The following is a 19,050-nucleotide window of genomic DNA, read 5'->3' as shown; positions in this document are numbered from 1 at the left end:
CACTGCGGAAGTCAGGAGAGAAAAACTGCTTTCTGGTTTCATTAACCTCACCACCCCATTGTGTTCCCTTCACAACCCACCTCTCCTAGATTATTACACTAGTCTAATCTCACAAGGCAGCTCCAGTATTTCCTCTGCTTTTCTACTCCTGCCATTGTTTTCTCAGATCACTAGTGGCAGTTGCCCACCAAGTGGGATATGGGGCTAGGGTCATGGTGAGTGAGGTGTGCAGATAATGGTGTGTGGCATCATACCTGCCTCCCAGCATTGTAGTGGCTCAAAGTAATGATGCACTAACATGATTTGCCACCGTGCAGCCACACACTACTTGTCTTATTTTTCATCTTTAATGACAAATTAAACATAATGAAAATGCCAAATCAGCAATTTTCATGAATCTATGAAGTATTGGATTAAGAAGAAATAAGGTATTTTTTCCTCAGAGTATTCAAAATATATATTCTCAGAGGCTGGCAAGTTTTTATTTGGCAAATTTAAGAACATGTTCATGACATATGGCTTCAAAATATACAAAACTGCAGTGGACACAGATCTTCCTGATGTGCACAGGCAGTGGCTGAGACATCCCACTGGTTGTATGCATTTGGAAAATCAGCCCTATATAACAATACTGTTCAGTGGGTAAGAAATAAATGGAAGTCTTTATATTAGGCATCATTAATGTACATGTAATTCAAGTGGGATGAGTTTTAGGGAAAGCTGTTACAAATTTCAAAATTTCAGTAGTATCTGAATTCAATGCTAAATACTTTACAAGGTTACCAAACCTCTGCAAACTGAAATACAGAAATTTGCTTTCTCTTTGCAATTTTCAATGCTTATAAAAGGTGAGAGTGGGGGAGTAAAACACTTTCCATTTAGGGTACTAGCATCAGCACCAAGCAATCCCAGCTTAGGTATATCCTACGTCAGACATAGCATGATTCTGATGAAGGGTCCCAGACCTGAAACGTTAACTCTGTTTCTCTCTCCAAGAATGCTGCCTGGCCTGCTGAGTATTTCCAGCATTTTCTGTTGTTATTTTAGCATGATTAGATGTTGAACAAAGCTCCCTTTACTATTCCAGCAATGTAGCTCAGCCCTAATTGCTGTACCCAATGTGATAATTTCCATTCCCCACATTCACCATTTTATGACCTCCCATTGAGATTATCAATTAGTGCCAAATTAAGGCTAGTTTTGTGTTGGTGGCTGGATTGAGACTGCCCAAACATTCCTGTATGACCCTTACAGCTAGTACACAGGGAGACTCTCATTTCATCTCATCAGTCTGGGCTAGACTGAACCCAGATTCCAAGATGACTCACTGTGGCATCCATCCCGCAAGTTCAGAATCTGGTTACAGTTTTATTTCTGCTAACTGTTTAATCATGCAAACAAAAAGGCTCATGCTTGACAAAGTTTAATATCATTCACTAAAATTTCTTAATTTTTGTAGCTTTAATGCATAAGAATTAGCATTGTTTACAGATGCTAATTACTATTTATCCACAGAAACTGTAAATCCAAAAATGAATGCATTTATTACGGATTTAAATGAATGTGTATACAATTAGTATTTTGTAATAGTTATGCCCACTGAAAATGTATGAATGTGGTATATTAAATTAATATGTTCCTGCTAACAGTATTATATATAAAATCATATTACTATTAACACTGTGAAATTGATCATATGCAACAATGTTAAATGTTTGAAAAATTTACTTTAAAACATTAGGCGCTATGAAAATTTTAGTAAATAAAGCTGGATAGTGAGAAACTTTGAAAACCCAGTTATATCAGTTAATAAACGTTTAATGATCAAATGATGGGATGATTAGATCCTTTTTGTATTCTGCATTTAACACAAGAAATGAGCAAACATGAAATAACTTGTAAGTTAAAAAACACAACTTTGGTAATCAATTTAATAATTCATGTGGCACACACATCATTATACATATCTCCCCTCCTCCCCCAGAAACCATGACTAAGTTTATGTAAAGAAAGTAGTTGGATGGTGACAAGTGGACTGTAGGCTCTCTCTGGATGAATGAGCTAAAATGGCCATCCTCATGTGTATCTCTTTTGTGATCTTGTGTGAAATTAAAACACAATGGCCTAGAAATTCACTTGGGCGCGGGCAGCTCGCTCGCGCCCAAAAGTTAGCGCTGGGCGGGGAGGCATTAGCGCACGCCGTATATTCGTCTTCTGCACCCCAATTCGGAAGCGGGCGCTATACCAGGGTGTGCCCGCCTCCGTTTGGGGCGCTGCAACTGAATATCGGCGCGCTAGTTGCCGCAGCGCCACCCGATGCGGTGCGGCAGGCTGCGGTACTGCAGGCCTCCCCCTTCTCTTAAGGGGGAGGTGCCTGCAACGGCCGGAGCCCCGATCGCGAGTGCCGGCAAAAGAGCCTGGCACAACGGAGAAGTGCCGGGCTCCATGGAAACCAGCCGGCAATGCCGCGGGGGGGGGGTGGAGGAGGCCGGGGAAGGAGGTGCGGGCAGGCGGCCGCCGAAAAAGCGGCCGGCTGCACCTTCAGCTTTAAAGCGCCCCACTATGGCAGCAGGATGGCCCCGTTTTCTGTTCGCTGTTTGTGCCCGCTTCGGAGGAGGCGGGCGCAAATAAATATGGGGATCGGCGCGGTTTCGGGGCGTTACGGGCCACCGCGCACACCGATGACGTCATCGGTCCCGGCGCAGCGCTAACGGCTACCGCCGCCAATACCGCTGCAGTCAATTTCAGTGCTACCACCCCGCCGGCGCAAAAGACCTCTTTAGGCGCTAAGTGGGCGCAAGGCCCACTGAATTTCTAGGCCAATGCATCTTTTCATTTCATTGAAAAGTAAACATTAAGCATATGTACTATAAATTATAAATGTAAAGCAGAATGTACAAAACTAAACTAGCACACAATAGTGTAGTGGTTATGGTTCTGCACTAGCAACCATGAAGCACTAGAAAAAATGACGATGAAAGCTTCTAGATTGTTGTTAAAAAACCCAATTGATTCAATACTGTCCTTCATCCCTACTTGATCCAGTATACATGCATCTCCAGTCCCACATTACATGGTTAACTTTTAATGCTCTCATGGCACCAGTAACGGGCAATAAATGCTGCTTTGCCAACATCACACAGGTCATAACAAATAGAAATTCTCAGAACGAAAGAAGTCAATAAGAAAACAGATGTCAGAATCATTAAGTCCATGCCCTGAACCTGACCGAGAATGGTGGACGGGGCAGTGTAGAGGGAGATTAGTCTAAAGAGGAGAGAACTATAAAAGCCCTAGGTAATTAAATGCGTTACTTGTAGTTTGTGCAAAGAACAAGCTTGGAGGCCAAGAGCCCTTTTCTTGTTCCATGCTTTATGTCCAAAAGGGAAGGAAAATAATTTATGCCCAACAGATGGATAATGGTTATTAGAAAGAGAAAAATTCACAAAGGTTGTGGAATTGTATGAGAATGTTGGCTTTGTATGCAAATGTAGTGAGATTTTTGTTTCCTGATTTATTCTCCCAAGTGCATGGTATAAAAAAAGAAAAACTGTTATGTACTAAAAAAAACATAATTACTAGAAGTAATCTGGGTTAATAATTTTTAAAAAAACAATTTGGTTCTCAGCATGTGCGCCACATTTATTGCCCATTCCTAAACCAAGTGATTTGCAAGGCACTTCAGAGGGCATGAATAATTAACCACATATTTCAACAATGTCTCAGCAGCTTTTGTGGTCATTACCAGATTTATTCAATTCAATTTCACAACTTGTTATGGTGGGATTTAAAACTCACCAGTGCTAGGTTGTTAGTCCAGTTTCGTAACCACAACACTATTGTACCCTACTTTGTTTTTGTACATGCCACATTCCTTTTAATATAATGAAAAGAATAAAAGTAAGACATTAAGCTTAATTTTTGCCTTTTAATGTAATGAAAAAAATAAATGCATTGTGTTTTAACATACTAACCTCCACAAAAGATCACAAAATAAACACACAGGAAGGTGGCCATTTGGCCAATTTTAGCTTATCTATCCAGAAAAAGTCTACAATCTACTTGTCACCATCCAACTGTTTTCTTTACATAAACTCAGTCTTGACTGCTGGGGTAGGAGAGGAGATACACACAATCATGCCAATCCAGCATTGTTCAGGGCCATTGCCTGCTGCTAGCCTATCAATTACCAGTTTATTGAATTCAATTTCATAACTTGGCATGGTGGCTCTGTGGTGCTGGTGTACTAACATAACCACTAGACTACCATACCCAATATTAATCTGAACTGTTTTGGTTGTAGCTGAAATATAGTGGGTTTACCATTTCTGATTTGAATGCATACAGTTCTACTCTGGTTCTTCCCTTTACTATCCTCTATTTTGTTTTATAGTTTGTCACATTACAACTTTGGCTTGATTTGAAAAAATGTCATAAATATTGGCATTAACACAACTCCATGAATTGCACCAAAAGTTATGACAAGAAACATGATTTTAAAAAATGTCCTGAATATGTAACTTGCTGCAGCGGCCAATGCAATAACACCCGTTATAGTTGAAAGAGCTCCCTGGACAATAGGATATCCAATAGTATACAATGCATCAATAGTTCGCTCATTGGCACTTTCTCTCTCACTTGAAACAAATGCATATGAAATATGAGCTGTAAAGTCCACTGAAAAACCAATACAAATGACAAGATTAATCATAGATATAGAATCTAAATTGACACCCCAGCATGCCATAAAACCAGCCACACCCACTAAAACTGATACAATAGCAAATGTTACCCACAGACAACAGATTGGATTAGGTATTAACAATAAGGCAACAATTAGCATAGCACCAGTAGCCGCAGCTACATTCTGTATTGTGATGGATATTATAACAAGATATTGATCAAAATAGATGAATGCAGGATGGTACACTAGCAAAGGGATTTTACAGTCCTTTGCCAGCTTCCTTAATTCAATAAGCATGTTTTTCTCAGCAATTGAAGTAGTGACATCAATGGTCTGAATGAAAAAACGTGAAGCTTTAATGTTTTCGTCATTTTCTGAAAATTCAACATCTTGTTTAAATGGAGGGACAAACTGAAACAATTTAGGTAAATTTCCTATGAATGCATTTTTCTCCTTTATATCTAACCGCATCTGTTTGGAAATGTCAATGTACGCACGAAGCCAGGACTCTGACTGGTCACTATCTACATACGAGAGGTTTTCAAATCTATCCATACAGGCTTCAATTTCATCCTGAATGGTGGAATCCCAATATTCCACAGGTTCAGTGACAGCAACCATGACTCGTGGTCCATACTTTGAGAAAAAATCACTATCGTCATAGTATTTAATCACATATGAATAATCATGGGCCAGATTTCTGAGATCTATTCCTTCTTTGAGGTTTAAACAGCCATACATACTGCCAAACAAATACCCTATATACAGGACCACCACAACTCCCTTGGTCCATCGATTGGTAAGAAATGGACCGTAATAATTGTTGATAAAGGTACAAGCTTGATGTTCTAGTTCTGCACCCGTTTCTTCATTGTAAGCCCCACCTACACAACACATTGCATAGCATTTAGATTCTCCTGGTATATGATCACTTTTAACTTTTTTCAATGTCAGCCAATGCCTGTTATCATCTTCTCTTCTCCCATTCAATGCGAGAACAGCGCCAAAAAATGTAACGTTGTAAATGAAGCAAAATAGAACAGTTGTACCTGTGTAAACACAAAATGACTGCACAGATGGAAAAGGTGTCATGATGCCAATATAAAAGGCTAAAACATCAGTCAGAGTGGTGATTGTGATGGAAACAGCTGCTTCAGCGTATGCGGTCCCTACACGATCTTCAACAACATCATTAAGATTCGTTTTCTGCCAGCTGGAGAGCATAATGAACATATCGTCTACACCGATACCTGCAGATTAAAACTGTGAGCTACATTAAATCAGTCTTACATGTCATGGCTTAACACCCTTAATTGTAACCTTTTCAACATTTAAATAACTTCCAAACACACACATACACAATGGCCACACATACACAATGGCCACACATACACAATGACCACACATACACAATGACCACACATTCAACAAAGGAGGACAAAGGGATTAATTAAGAAAGGGAAAATAGAATATGAGAGTAAGCTTGCAGAGAACATAAAAACTGACTGTAAAAGCTTTTATAGATATGTGAAGAGAAAAAGATTGGTGAAGTCAAGCGTAGGTCCCTTGCAGTCAGAATCGGGGGAATTTATAATGGGGAACAAAGAAATGGCAGACCAACTAAATACATATTTTGGTTCTGTCTTCACAAAGGAGGACACAAATAACCTCCCAGAGATGCCGGGGAACATAGGGTCTGATGAAAGGGTGGAACTGAAAGAAATCAGTATTTGTAGGGAAATGGTGTTAGGAAAATTGATGGGACTGAAGGCCGATAAATCCCCAGGGCCTGATAATCTACATCCCAGGGTACTTAAGGAAGTGGCCCTAGAAATAGTAGATGCATTGCTGGTCATCTTCCAGAACTCGATAGACTCTGGAACGGTACCCATGGATTGGCGGGTAGCTAATGTTACCCCACTATTCAAAAAAGGTGGTAGAGAAAAGGCGGGGAATTATAGACTGGTAAGCTTGACATCGGTAGTGGGGAAAATGCTAGAATCCATTATAAAAGATGTAATAGCAGAGCACTTGGAAAGCAGTGACTGGATCGGACAAAGTCAACATGGATTTACAAAAGGTAAATCATGCTTGACTAATCTACTGGAATTTTTTGAGGATGTAACTGGTTAAATAGATAAAGGAGAACCAGTGGATGTGGTGTATTTGGACTTTCAGAAGGCTTTCGATAAGGTCCCGCATAAGAGATTAGCGTGCAAAATTAAGGCACATGGGATTGGGGGCAAGGTATTGACTTGGATAGAGAACTGGTTGGCGGACAGAAAGCAAAGAGTTGGAATAAACGGGTCGTTTTCCGAGTGGCAGGCAGTGACTAGTGGGGTACCGCAAGGATCGGTCCTAGGACCCCAGCTGTTCACAATATATATTAATGATCTGGACGAGGGAATTGGATGTAATATCTCCAAATTTGCAGACGACATAAAGCTGGGTGGGAGGGTATGCTGTGAGGAGGATGTCGTGAAACTCCAGCATGATTTGGACAGGTTGGGTGATTGGGCAGAAACATGGCAAATGCACTATAATGTGGATAAATGTGAGGTTATCCACTTTGGTGGCAAAAACAGGAAGGCAGATTACTATTTGAATGGTAATAGATTGGGAGAAGGGGAAGTGCAAAGAGACCTGGGTGTTCTTGTACACCAGTCGCTGAAGGTAAGCATGCAGGTGCAGCAGGCGGTTAAGAAGGCAAATGGTATGTTGGCCTTCGTAGCAAGAGGGTTCGAGTACAAGAACAAGGATGTCTTGCTGCAGTTGTACAGGGCCTTGGTGAGACCACACCTTGAGTATTGTGTGCAGTTTTGGTCGCCTTACCTGAGGAAGGACGTTCTTGCCATGGAAGGAGTGCAGCGAAGATTCACCAGGCTGATACCTGGGATGGCAGGAATGACGTATGAGGAGAGATTGTGTCGATTGGGCTTATACTCACTGGAGTTTAGAAGATTGAGAGGGGATCTCATCGAAACCTATAAAATTCTGTCAGGCCTGGACAGACTAGATGCAGGAAGGATGTTTCTGATGGCCGGGGAGTCCAGAACCAGGGGTCATAGTCTAAGGATAAGGGGTAAGCCATTTAGGACTGAAATGAGGAGGAATTTCTTCACCCAGAGAGTGGTGAACCTGTGGAATTCTCTGCCACAGAGGGCGGTGGAGGCCAGTTCATTAAGTATATTCAAGAAAGAGTTGGATATATTTCTTAAGGCTAAAGGGATCAAGGGATATGGGGAGAAGGCAGGGACCGGGTACTGAATTTGGATGATCAGCCATGATCTCATTGAATGGCGGAGCAGGCTCGAAGGGCCGAATGGCCTACTCCTGCTCCTATCTTCTATGTTTCTATGTTCATATAGAAAGGACAATGCGAGAGGCCTTACCTTACTTTTGTTTTTGATGTATTTTTTGAACCTCCTCCTTTCTCTGCTATATTGCTATTGTTTGACAAACAAAAGCTTTCCTAACAATGTCTTAAAGCTGCAGGGCATTTGTCATCTGTGCCTGTTCGCTCATCAAACAATAGTAGTTTGCTGATTTGAGAGACACAATGGGTATCCCGATGGGCATACCTCTCTATGTGCAGCAGGTTTTAGGGGAGGAGGATCTGAAAAGCCATGCCAGATGTGTTTTTGCACCTTTGACACTTCATCAGGACCCATCCTTATGCAGCCATCCATTTGTACAGGGCCAGGATATGTATCTGGACACACAAAAAAATGAAAGAACATAAAAAATAGGAGCAGGAGTAGTCCATATGGCCCCTCGAGCCTGCTCCGCCATTCAATAAGGTCATGGCTGATCCTCGACCTCACACTGCACTTTCCCGCCCGATCCCGATATCCATTGATTCCCTTAGAGTCCAAAAATCTATTGATCCCAGCCTTGAATATACTTAACGACTGAGCATCCACAGCCTTCTGGGGTAGAGAATTCCAAAGATTCGCAACACTCAGTGAAGAAATTTCTCCTCATCTTAGTCCTAAATGGCTGACCCCTTATCCTGAGACTATGCCCCCTAGTTCTAGACTCTCCAGCCAGGGGAAACAGCCCCTCAGCATCTACCCTTTCAAGCCCTCTCAGAATCTTATATGTTTCAATGAGATCACCTCTCATTCTTCTAAATTCCAGAGAGTAAAGGCCCATGTAGACCTGGGGTCCTTGTACATGAATCAAAGAAAGTTATCAAGTAGGTACAGCAAGCAATTAGGAAAGCAAATGGTATGTTAGCCTTCATTACAAAGGGATTGGAGTACAAGGGTAAAGAAGTCTTATTGCAATTATATAGAGCCTTGGTGCGACCACACCTGGAGTACTGTGTTCAGTTTTGGTCTCCTTACCTAAGGAAGGATAGACTTGCCTTAGAAGGAGTGCAACATAGGTTTACGAGACTAATTGCTGGGATGAGGGGATTGTCCTATGAGTAGACTCGGCATATATTCTCTGGAGTTTAGAAGAATGAGAGGTGATTTCATGGAAACATAAAATTCTTCAGGGGCTTGACAGGGAGGAGGTTTCTCCTGGCGGGGGGAGTCTAGAACTAAGGGTCACAGTCTCAGAATGAGGGGTTGACTGAGATGAGTAGAAAATTCTTCACTCAAAGGGTTGTGAATCTTTGGAATTCTCTACTCAGAGAGCTGTAAATGCTCAGTCTTTGAGTATATTTAAGGTAGAGATCGACTGATTTTTGGACTCTATAAGGGAATCAAGGGATACGGGGATAGTGCGGGAAGGCAGAGTTGAGGTTGAAGATCAGCCATGATCTTATTAAATGACAGAGCAGGCTCAAAGGGCCGAAAGGCCTACCCCTGCTCCTATTTCTTACATTCTTATGTTCATTCTACACAATCTCTCCTCATTAAGACAACCCTTTCACCCTAGGAATTAATCTAGTTAGCCTTCATTGCACCTCCTCTAAGGCAAGTATATCCTTCTTCATATAAGGAGACCAAAATTGTACAGTACTCCAGGTGTGGTTTCACCAAAGCCTGTACAACTGTAGTAAGACTTCCTTACTCGTGTACTCCAACCCCCTTGCAATAAAGGCCAATGTACCATTTTCCTAATTGCTTGCTGTACCTGCATGTTAACTTTCTGTGTTTCATGTACAAGGACACCCAAATCCCTCTGAACACCAACATTTAATAGTTTCTCACCATTTAGAAAATATTCTGTTTTTCTATTCTTCCTACCAAAGTGAATAGCCTCACATGTCCCCACATTATACTCCATCTGCCACCTTCTTGCCCATTCACTTAACCTGCATATATCCCTTTGCAGACTCTGTCCTCCTCAAAGCTTACTTTCCCAACTAGCTTTGTATCATCAGCAAATAAAGAAAATAACATAAGAACATACGAATTAGGAGCAGAGTAGGCCATACGGCCCTTTGAGCCTGCTCCACCATTCAATAAGATCAAGGCCGATCTTTGTCCTCAACTGCACTTTCCTACCTGATCCCCATATCCCTCGATTCCCCTAGAGTCCAAAAATCTATCTATTTCAGCCTTGAATATACTCAATGACTCAACATCCACAATCCTTTTGGGTAGAGAATTCCAAAGATTCACAACCCTCTGAGTGAAGAAATTCCTCCTCATCTCAGTCTCAAATGGTCAACTCCTTATCCTGAGACTATGCCCCCTAGTTCGAGAATCTCCAGCCAAGGGAAACAACCTCTCAGCATCTACCCTACAATCCCCTTCAGAATCTTAAATAACAACAGAAAATGCTGGAAATACTCAGCAGGCCAGGCAGCATCCGTGGAGAGAGAAACAGAGTTAACGTTTCAGGTCTGGGACCCTTCATCAGAACTGGAAAAAGCTAGAGATGTAACAGATATTAAGCAGGTGCAGGGACTGGGGGGGGGGGGGGGGGTGGTTAGGAGGGGAGGAAGGAATTGAAAGAACATATTGTAAGAGGCAGGAAAGATAAAATGTTGCAAATGTGAATGGCAAAATAATATAGCATGAAAAATGGGGGCAGGGGTTATTGTCTGAAATTGTTGAACTCGATGTTGAGCCCGAAAGGCTGTAAAATGCCTAATCGAAAGATGAGGTGCTGTTCCTCGAGCTTACGGGAGCTTCATTGGAACAATGTAATAGGCCGAGGACAGAGAGATCAGAGTGGGAGTGAAGCAGAGAATTAAAGTGACAGGCGACCAGAAGCTCAGGGTCACCCTTACGGACTGAACGGAGGTGTTCCGCAAAGCAGTTGCCCAATCTGCATGTGTTGCATCTCCTGCGCTTGCACGGGAAGGTGCCAAGCAAAGGAGAAGGGCTGTTAGGGGTGATTGAGGAGTGGACCAGGGTGTCGCGGAGGGAGCGGTCCCTTCGGAATGCTGAAAGGGGAGGTGAGGGGAAAATGTGTTTAGTGGTGGTCATTAAATCACTTTCGCCATTCAATCCACAAGCGTGGCATCATGCTCCTGCTGCTGACCTCATGGACAACCTTCAGCCACGCCTTCTTTGTTTCCCCTGCAGGTTTCTTCTTCCCATCAGTAGGGAAGAGAATTTCCCTGAGGGCCCTTACAGCCCCCAGCAGCACATGCAGGGAGGCATCACTAAAATGAGGCGCAGCCTTTGAATGTCTGGACTCCATTCTGCCAATTCTTTCTATAATACTCCCAGCTCCAAACTCCACCAAATTGCATGTTTGGCGTGTGCTTTAAATACTGGAGTTGAAATCGCCTCATGCGAGTCGTCAACACGACCGCTCACGTTAACTGGTCAAGAAACCCGGAAATTATATGGTAATGCAGTGGCTGGGTTAAAAAGCCACTGGCAAACGCGCTGCACTTACTTCCGGCCATGATACCAGCTGCCCCCCTGCTCCCAGTGCGTTACTAAATTAAAATCCAGTCCATCATATGGAGTCAGGGGTCAAGTAGCAGAATGGATAGTAAGCTGGCTACCAGACAGAAAACAGAGAGTAGGGGTTAAGGGTAGTTACTCAGACTGGCAAAAGGTGGGAAGTAGTGTTCCACAAGGATCAGTGCAGAGACCACTGTTGTTCACTATTTAAAAAAATTATTTGGACTTGGGAAACGCAAGTACCAACTCAAAATTTGCCGATGACACCAAATTGGGGGGTATAGTTAATACTGAGGAAGTCTGCGACAAAATATAGACATTAATAAACTTGCAGAATGGGTGTGTAATTGGCAAATGAATTTCAATATAGGTAAGTGTGGGGTGGTGTATTTTGGTAGGAAGAATAAGGAGGCCACGTACTCCTTGGAAAGTAAGTGTCTATATGGGGTAGCGGAACAAAGGGATTTAGGGTACACATCCACAAATCATTAAAAGTGGCGATAATAGTTAATAAGGCCATTAACAAAGCAAACAAAGCACCATGGTTCATTTCTAGATGGATAGAATTGAATAGCAGGGAAGTTATGTTAAACTTGTATAGAATCTTGGTTAGACCACACCGAGTACTGTGTACAGTTCTGGTCCCAATATTATAAAAAGAATATAGAGGCACTGTAAAAGGTGTAAAAAATATTTACAAAGATGATACCAGAACTGAGAGGTTCTAACTATCAGAAAAGACTGAACAGGCTGGGCTCTTTTCTCTAGAAAAAAAAGACGGCTAAGGGGTAACCTGATCAAAGTCTTTAAGAATATGAAGTGGTTTGATAGGATAGATGTAGAGAAGATGATTCCACCTGTGGCGGAGAACAAAACTAGGGGCCAGTTACTAATAAATCCAATACGGAATTCAGGAGAACCTTCTTTACCTAGAGAGTGTTTAAAATGTGGAACTTGTTACTTCAAGGAGTAGTTGAGGCGAATAGTATAGAGGCATTTAAGGAAATACTAGATAAGTACAGAAAGGGATAAGGGAGAAAGGAATAGAAGGTTATGCTGATAGGGTTAGATGAAGTAGGGTGGGAGGAGTCTCGTGTGGAGCATAAACACCAGCATGGACCAGTTGGTCCAAATGGCTTGTTGCTGTGCTGTAATTTCTATGCAATATAAACATTCCTGCATGTTGAAACTAAGATTCCCAAAGAACATGTAAAATCTTGCAGCCACTTCCAGGATAGGAATGGCCGTCAGTGGCTGTGAAGGGTACAATAGTGCAGCAAGCACAGAGTGAACAACTGGGAGTTTGGTAAGTTCGGTGAGTTCGGTGAAGTGGGGGAAGGAGGTGCTTGCTTTTCCTAACATCTCCCGCAGAGCTGCGGCGGACCTGAGCAGGAGCAGACCGAGGCCCGAGAGCGGGGATAAAAACAGCAGCAGACCTGCATTAACAAGAGAAAACGGCAGTGTGACGTCACAGGTAAGGCAGGTAAGTGATTGGTAGTGACTGTGGGCTAAGTTTTAAGTTAACATATAGCATATAACTAAATTTTAAAAACTAAACTTAATTTAATTAATTTAATAAACTAAACGAGGTAAATAATTTGATTAACACTAAACGACTTAATTAAATAAATAAAATAATGGGAGAACAGGAGATGTGTTGCTGTTGCAATATGTGGGAGCTTGTGGACATTTTTGTCCAGGGCAACATCTGCGGTAAGTGTCTGCGGCTCGAGGAACTTCGTCTCCGAGTTGAGGAGCTGACGTCCGAGCTGCAGACATTGCGAGACATCAGGGAGGGAGAAAGTTACCTTTTGCTCCAGGAGGCAGCCACACCCCTTAGATTAAATACTTTAGAATTGACACATGGTCAGGGACAGGAGGGTGTGACTGCGAGTGAGGCAGGTACGGGGATCCAGGAGGTAGTACTGCAGGAGCCTCAGTCGCTACAATTGTCCAATAGATTCGAGGTTCTTGCAACCTTTGTTTACAAGTGTGGGACTGCGGAGAGGACGAGCAAACTGACCTCGGCACCGTGGTACAGGAAGCCGCTCAAGTGGGGGGAGTAAAAGGAAGGTGGTTGTAGTAGGTGACAGTATAGTTAGGGGGATAGACACTGTTCTGCAGCCAGAAGCGTGAGTCCCAAAGGCTATGTTGCCTACCCAGTGCCAGGGTAAAGGACATCTCCTCCAGGCTGGAGAAGAACTTGGAGTGGGAGGGGGAGGATCCAGTTGTCGTGGTCCACGTAGGTACCAACGACATAGATAGGATTAAAAAAAAGGTTCTGCTGAGAGAGTTTGAGCAGCTAGGGACTATTATAAAAAGCAGAACCACAAAGGCCATAATCTCTGGATTATTACCTGAGCCACGAGCAAATTGGCATAGAGTCAATAGGATCATGGAGGTGAATGCGCGGCTCAAAGATTGGTGTGGGAGAAGTGGGTTTCGATTCGTGGGGCACTGGCACCAGTACTGGGGAAAGAGAGAGCTGTTCCATTGGGGCGGACTACACCCGAACCATGCTGGGACCAGAGTTTTAGCAAATCGAATAATTAGGGAGGTAGATAGGGCTTCAAACTAAATAAGGTGGGGGGGGGGCGGTGGGGGAGGGTCCCGGTGGAAAGAAATCTAGAATGCTAAAGAGAAAAGACAAGGAAGCAGTGCAGGAAAGTGATTGGGGTAAGGATAACCAAATTGTGTTAGGAAGGGACAGAGCGTAGAAACAAAAGAGTGCACTGTGGCGGAGCCACCAAAGGACTCAGATCGTTTGTACATAATTCCTTTAACAACATGTTAGCTACAGTCTGAGTCTGTACCTTTATTTATGCTGTTTAACTGTACAGATGTGGTTGCTTTAACAGCGCGGTTAAAACGTGATGATGTCACGCCGTTCATGACGTGATCACCGACTGGTGGGAAAACGTGATGACGTCATGACGTCAGCCACAGGACTGCAGGGGCAGTCCTCGTGGAGCCTCCAGAGAGAACAGACCTACATTCGATGTTATCCTGCAGTTTATTGTTAAAGCCTGTTTGTTTCATTAAAGTTCATTTTGTTTGATCGCCTGAGTAGAACTCAGTCTTTTAGTTAGGAACCCACGTTCCTACATTGGTGACCCCGACTTTCGTGAACAGTTTTCGCGGAAGATCTTCAGCATGGACACGAACGCCGTGACTCTGAAATTGCCACAGTTCTGGGAGCAACAACCAGACGCCTGGTTTATCCAGGCTGAAGCCCAGTTCGCCATCAGGAACATCGTCGCGGATCAGACCCGTTATTACTATGTGGTCTCCACCCTCGACAGCGCAACTGCTTCACGGATCGTCAGCCTCCTCGGTAGTCCTCCTACTGACAGCAAGTATGATACGATAAAGGCGCGGTTGCTACAGGTCTTTGGGCTCTCGAAGTCAGAGCGCGCTTGCCAGCTCATCACGGTGCCTGGGCTTGGGGACTTCAAACCGTCCGAGCTCATGAGCCAAATGCTCACGCTCTTGGGTGCCGAACCGGAATGCTTCCTCTTCCGGGAGCTTTTCCTCTGCCAACTGCCGGAGCAGGTACAGGCTGCCCTAGCCAGATCCGAGATTACAGACTGCGCCGAGCTTGTTGCCGAAGCAGATAAGATTTTCACTGTAACCCAGCAGTGCTGCGCGGCCACGAGGCTCCCATCCCCCACAGACGCGGTTCCAGCTCCTCCTGCAGCGGGCTGGTGCTCCTACCACGCCTGTTTTGGCGCGAAAGCACGATGCTGCTGCTCTCCCTGCAGTTTCTCGCCCCCCAAAAAAACAAAGCTCCTGCAGCGTTCCTGGCGAAGGAGGACCGGGTCGAACGGGCGCTCCGCGGTTGCGATGGCCGTCGGATCTACGGGGAAACTTCTTTATATCACCGATTCTCTATCGGGTCGATGTTTCCTTTGTGACACCGGGGCGCAGTGTAGCATTCTACCTGCGTCGAATCTCGGTATGCAAGCTGGGAGCCACGGTTTTTCCTTCGTGGCGGCTAATGGCGCAGCAATTTGAACTTTCCGAAAGCGGCGGGTCCAAGTCTGTTTCGGCGGTCAGCGCTTCTGTTGGGAATTCGTCACGGCCACAGTCTCGCAGGCCATCCTAGGGGCAGATTTTCTGTGTGCCAACGGCCTCCTTGTCGATGTCCGGCACCGCCGGTTGATCAACGCGGCCACCTTCCACTCGATTCCGTGCTACCACGGTACCACCGTGGCGCGCTCTATTGCCTGCACTTTCCCTCCTCCGGATGACTTCACTCGGCTCCTTGGAGAGTTTCCGGAGCTGACAAGGCCCACTTTCTCCTCCTCGGCTACGAAGCATGGTGTTGAACATCATATCACCACTACTGACTCCCCGGTTTATGCATGGGCTAGAAGGCTCGAACCCGGCAAGCTCGCGGCTGCGAAAGCGGAGTTCAACACGATGGAGCGGCTTGGGATTATTCACCGATCCAATAGTCCCTGGTCTTCGCCTCTCCACATTGTTCCAAAACCGGGCGGCGGCTGGCGGCCATGCGGTGACTACCGACGCCTGAATGACGCCACTACTCCTGATCGGTACCCGATCCCGCATATTCTGGATTTCTCAGCCCATTTGGCGGGAAATTCTATCTTTTCTAAAGTCGACCTCATTCGGGGGTATCACCAGGTTCCCGTGCACCCGCAAGATGTCCTGAAAACCGCAGTCATCACCCCTTTCGGCCTCTTTGAGTTCCTGCGGATGCCGTTTGGCTTGAAGAACGCGGCACAGGCTTTCCAGCGCTTAATGGACTCCGTGCTCCGAGACCTAAGCTTTATCTTCGTCTACCTTGACGACATTCTCATCGCCAGTGCTAGCAAGGAAGAGCACATCTCCCATTTGCGTACCCTTTACACGCCTCAGCCAGCATGGTTTAATCATCAACCCGGCCAAGTGCCAGTTCGGCCTGCAGCAGATCGATTTCTTGGGACACCGCATAACATTAGACGGCGCCGTCCCCTTACTGATGAAGGTGGAAGCTGTTACTTCTTTCCCGCGCCCGCCAACCGTCAAGGCCCTGCAAGAGTTCCTGGGGATGGTCAACTTCTATCACCGATTCGTCCCTAAGGCGGCTCAGCTTATGCAACCCTTGTACGGGGCCCTCAAGGGCAAGTCCGGTAAGGAGCCAATCAGCTGGACAGCCGAGATAGACCAGGCATTTGTCAACACCAAGAGCGCTTTGGCCAACGCAACCATGCTGGCGCACCCACTTCCAGGTGCCACCATCGCCCTTACCGCGGACGCCACAGACTACGCCATCGGTGCAGTGCAAGAGCAGTGGGTCAACGGCACGTGGCAACCGCTGGCGTTTTTCAGCCGTCAACTACGGAAAAATGAAAAAAAATACAGCACCTTCGATCGGGAGTTACTGGCCCTTTTCCTAGCCATTCGCCATTTCCGGTTCTTATTGGAAGGACGTCCCTTCACGGCTTTTGTCGACCACAAGCCTCTAACGTTCGCCATGGCCAAGACCGCCGAACCGTGGTCCGCTCGTCAACAACGTCACCTGACGTTTATTTCTGAATTTACCACGGACATTCAACATGTGTCTGGTAAGGACAACCCGGTGGCGGATTGCCTCTCCCGTGCGACGGTCCACGCGGTTCACCTGGGGATCGATTACGCCCTCATGGCTGCAGATCAGGCCTCGGATTCTGAGGTCCAATCATACAGAACCGTCCCCTTAGTTTCCAAGCGACCGACGTCACTTTCCAGGCCGCAGGTGCCACGCTCCTTTGCGACATCTCCATGGGCATTCCCTGACCTATCGTGCCAGTCGCATGGCGCCGGAAGGTGTTTGATGCCATACACGGGTTGTCGCACCCTGGTATGAAGGCTTCACAACGGCTTATGTCGGCGAAGTTCGTCTGGAAAGGTATGCACCTCGATGTCCGTGGCTGGGCCAATACCTGCGTAGCCTGCCAGAAGGCCAAGGTCCAGCGTCATGTTAAAGCTCCAGTGGCTATGTTCGCTGTTCCGGAGCGTCGTTTCGACCACGTGCATGTGGACCTTGTGGGGCCGCTTCCGCCTTCTCATGGTTATACGCATCTCCTCACCATGGTGGACCACACCACTAGGTTGCCAGAGGCAATTCCTTTGGTTTCCACCACTTTGGCAGACGTCGCTAGAGCTTTCATCTCCTGTTGGGTTGCCTGTTTCGGGGTACCAGCGGACATCTCTTCCGACCGTGGGCCACAACTTTCCTCAGAGCTTTGGAACGCTGTAGCTCAGGGGCTCGGCCCCAAAATGCATCGCACCACCGCCTATCATCCACAGGCGAACGGCCTTTGCGAGCGATTCCACAGGTCGCTTAAAGCCGCCCTTCGGGCCAGTCTTCAAGGTGCAGGATGGGTGGACAGACTTCCATGGGTCCTTTTGGGTCTTCGTACGGCACCCAAAGACCTGCAATCGTCCTCAGCCGAACTCGTCTATGGCCAGCCTCTCCGAGAACCAGGGGATTTCCTCCCTTCTCCCACAGAGCCATGGTCCGCCTCCCAGCAACTCGTCTGCCACCAGGAAGCGGCCAGATGCTTCGCTCCGGTGCCTACATCAAATCATGGCTTACAGAACTCCCACGTGCCAGCGGAGCTGAAGAATGCTGAGTATGTATTTACCCGCCACGACGCTCACTGGGATCCGCTCAAGCCCCCTTACACTGGTCCTTTCCGCGTCATCGAACCAGGAGACAAATCCTTTTCGGTCGACATCGAAGGAAAACCGGATCACATTTCGGTGGACCGATTGAAGCCGGCTCACCTGGACCCAGACCGCCCAGTCGTCGTCGCTCAACCGCCAAAACGTAGCCGACCGCCCGCAGCCGCTGCGCCAGATCAACCAAAGCTGCCCGCCAACTCGACCACGCTCGCCGTGCCAGCTCAACCACAACCGCCCGCCAGCTCGACCACCGTCCATCAGCTTCCTCCGCCAGGTTACCGAAGTCGCTCGGACAGACTTGTCAGGCCTCCTCGGCGGCTCACTTTTGCTGTTAAAGACAGTTCTGGGGGGGCGCATGTGGCGGAGCCACCAAAGGACTCAGATCGTTTGTACATAATTCCTTTAACAACATGTTAGCTACAGTCTGAGTCTGTACCTTTATTTATGCTGCTCAACTGTACAGAGTGTGGTTGCTTTAACAGCGCGGTTAAAACGTGATGACGTCACGCCGTTCATCACATGATCACCGACTGGCGGGAAAACGTGATGACGTCAGCCACAGGACTACAGGGGCAGTCCTCGTGGAGCCTCCAGAGAGAACAGACCTACATTCGATGTTATCCTGCAGTTTATTGTTAAAGCCTGTTTGTTTCATTAAAGTTCATTTTGTTTGATCGCCTGAGTAGAACTCAGTCTTTTAGTTAGGAACCCACGTTCCTACAGCACTAACAAACACTGGGTAAGAAAAAATGGTAATAAGATAAACAGGGCCATAGTACAAAAAATGTTAAGATGTCTAAAAATGTGAAAAAGACAAATCTGAAGGCACTGTATCTGAATGCACAAAGGTAGATGAATTAACAGTGCAAATAG

At 45.8% G+C, this 19,050-nt stretch overlaps 1 protein-coding gene across 1 annotated transcript in view; it reads right to left on the bottom strand.

Moving 5' to 3' along the window:
- Positions 1 to 454: 454 nt before the first annotated feature.
- The window catches only part of LOC147117081 (patched domain-containing protein 3-like), a 90,048-nt gene continuing 71,452 nt past the window's right edge, over positions 455 to 19,050 (bottom strand). The window contains exon 4 of the mRNA XM_085987701.1: positions 455 to 5,934. Coding sequence (XP_085843827.1) covers positions 4,403 to 5,934 — 1,532 coding nt within the window. The 3' untranslated portion in view covers positions 455 to 4,402. The remainder of the gene's footprint in view (positions 5,935 to 19,050) is intronic.

This window comes from Somniosus microcephalus, chromosome 5, assembly GCF_052327205.1.
Source record: "Somniosus microcephalus isolate GS21.2 chromosome 5, FLI_Smic_1.0, whole genome shotgun sequence".
NCBI lineage: Eukaryota > Metazoa > Chordata > Chondrichthyes > Squaliformes > Somniosidae > Somniosus > Somniosus microcephalus.
Note: the sequence above shows the minus strand (reverse complement) of the source record. Positions and strands in the feature narration are given on the sequence as shown.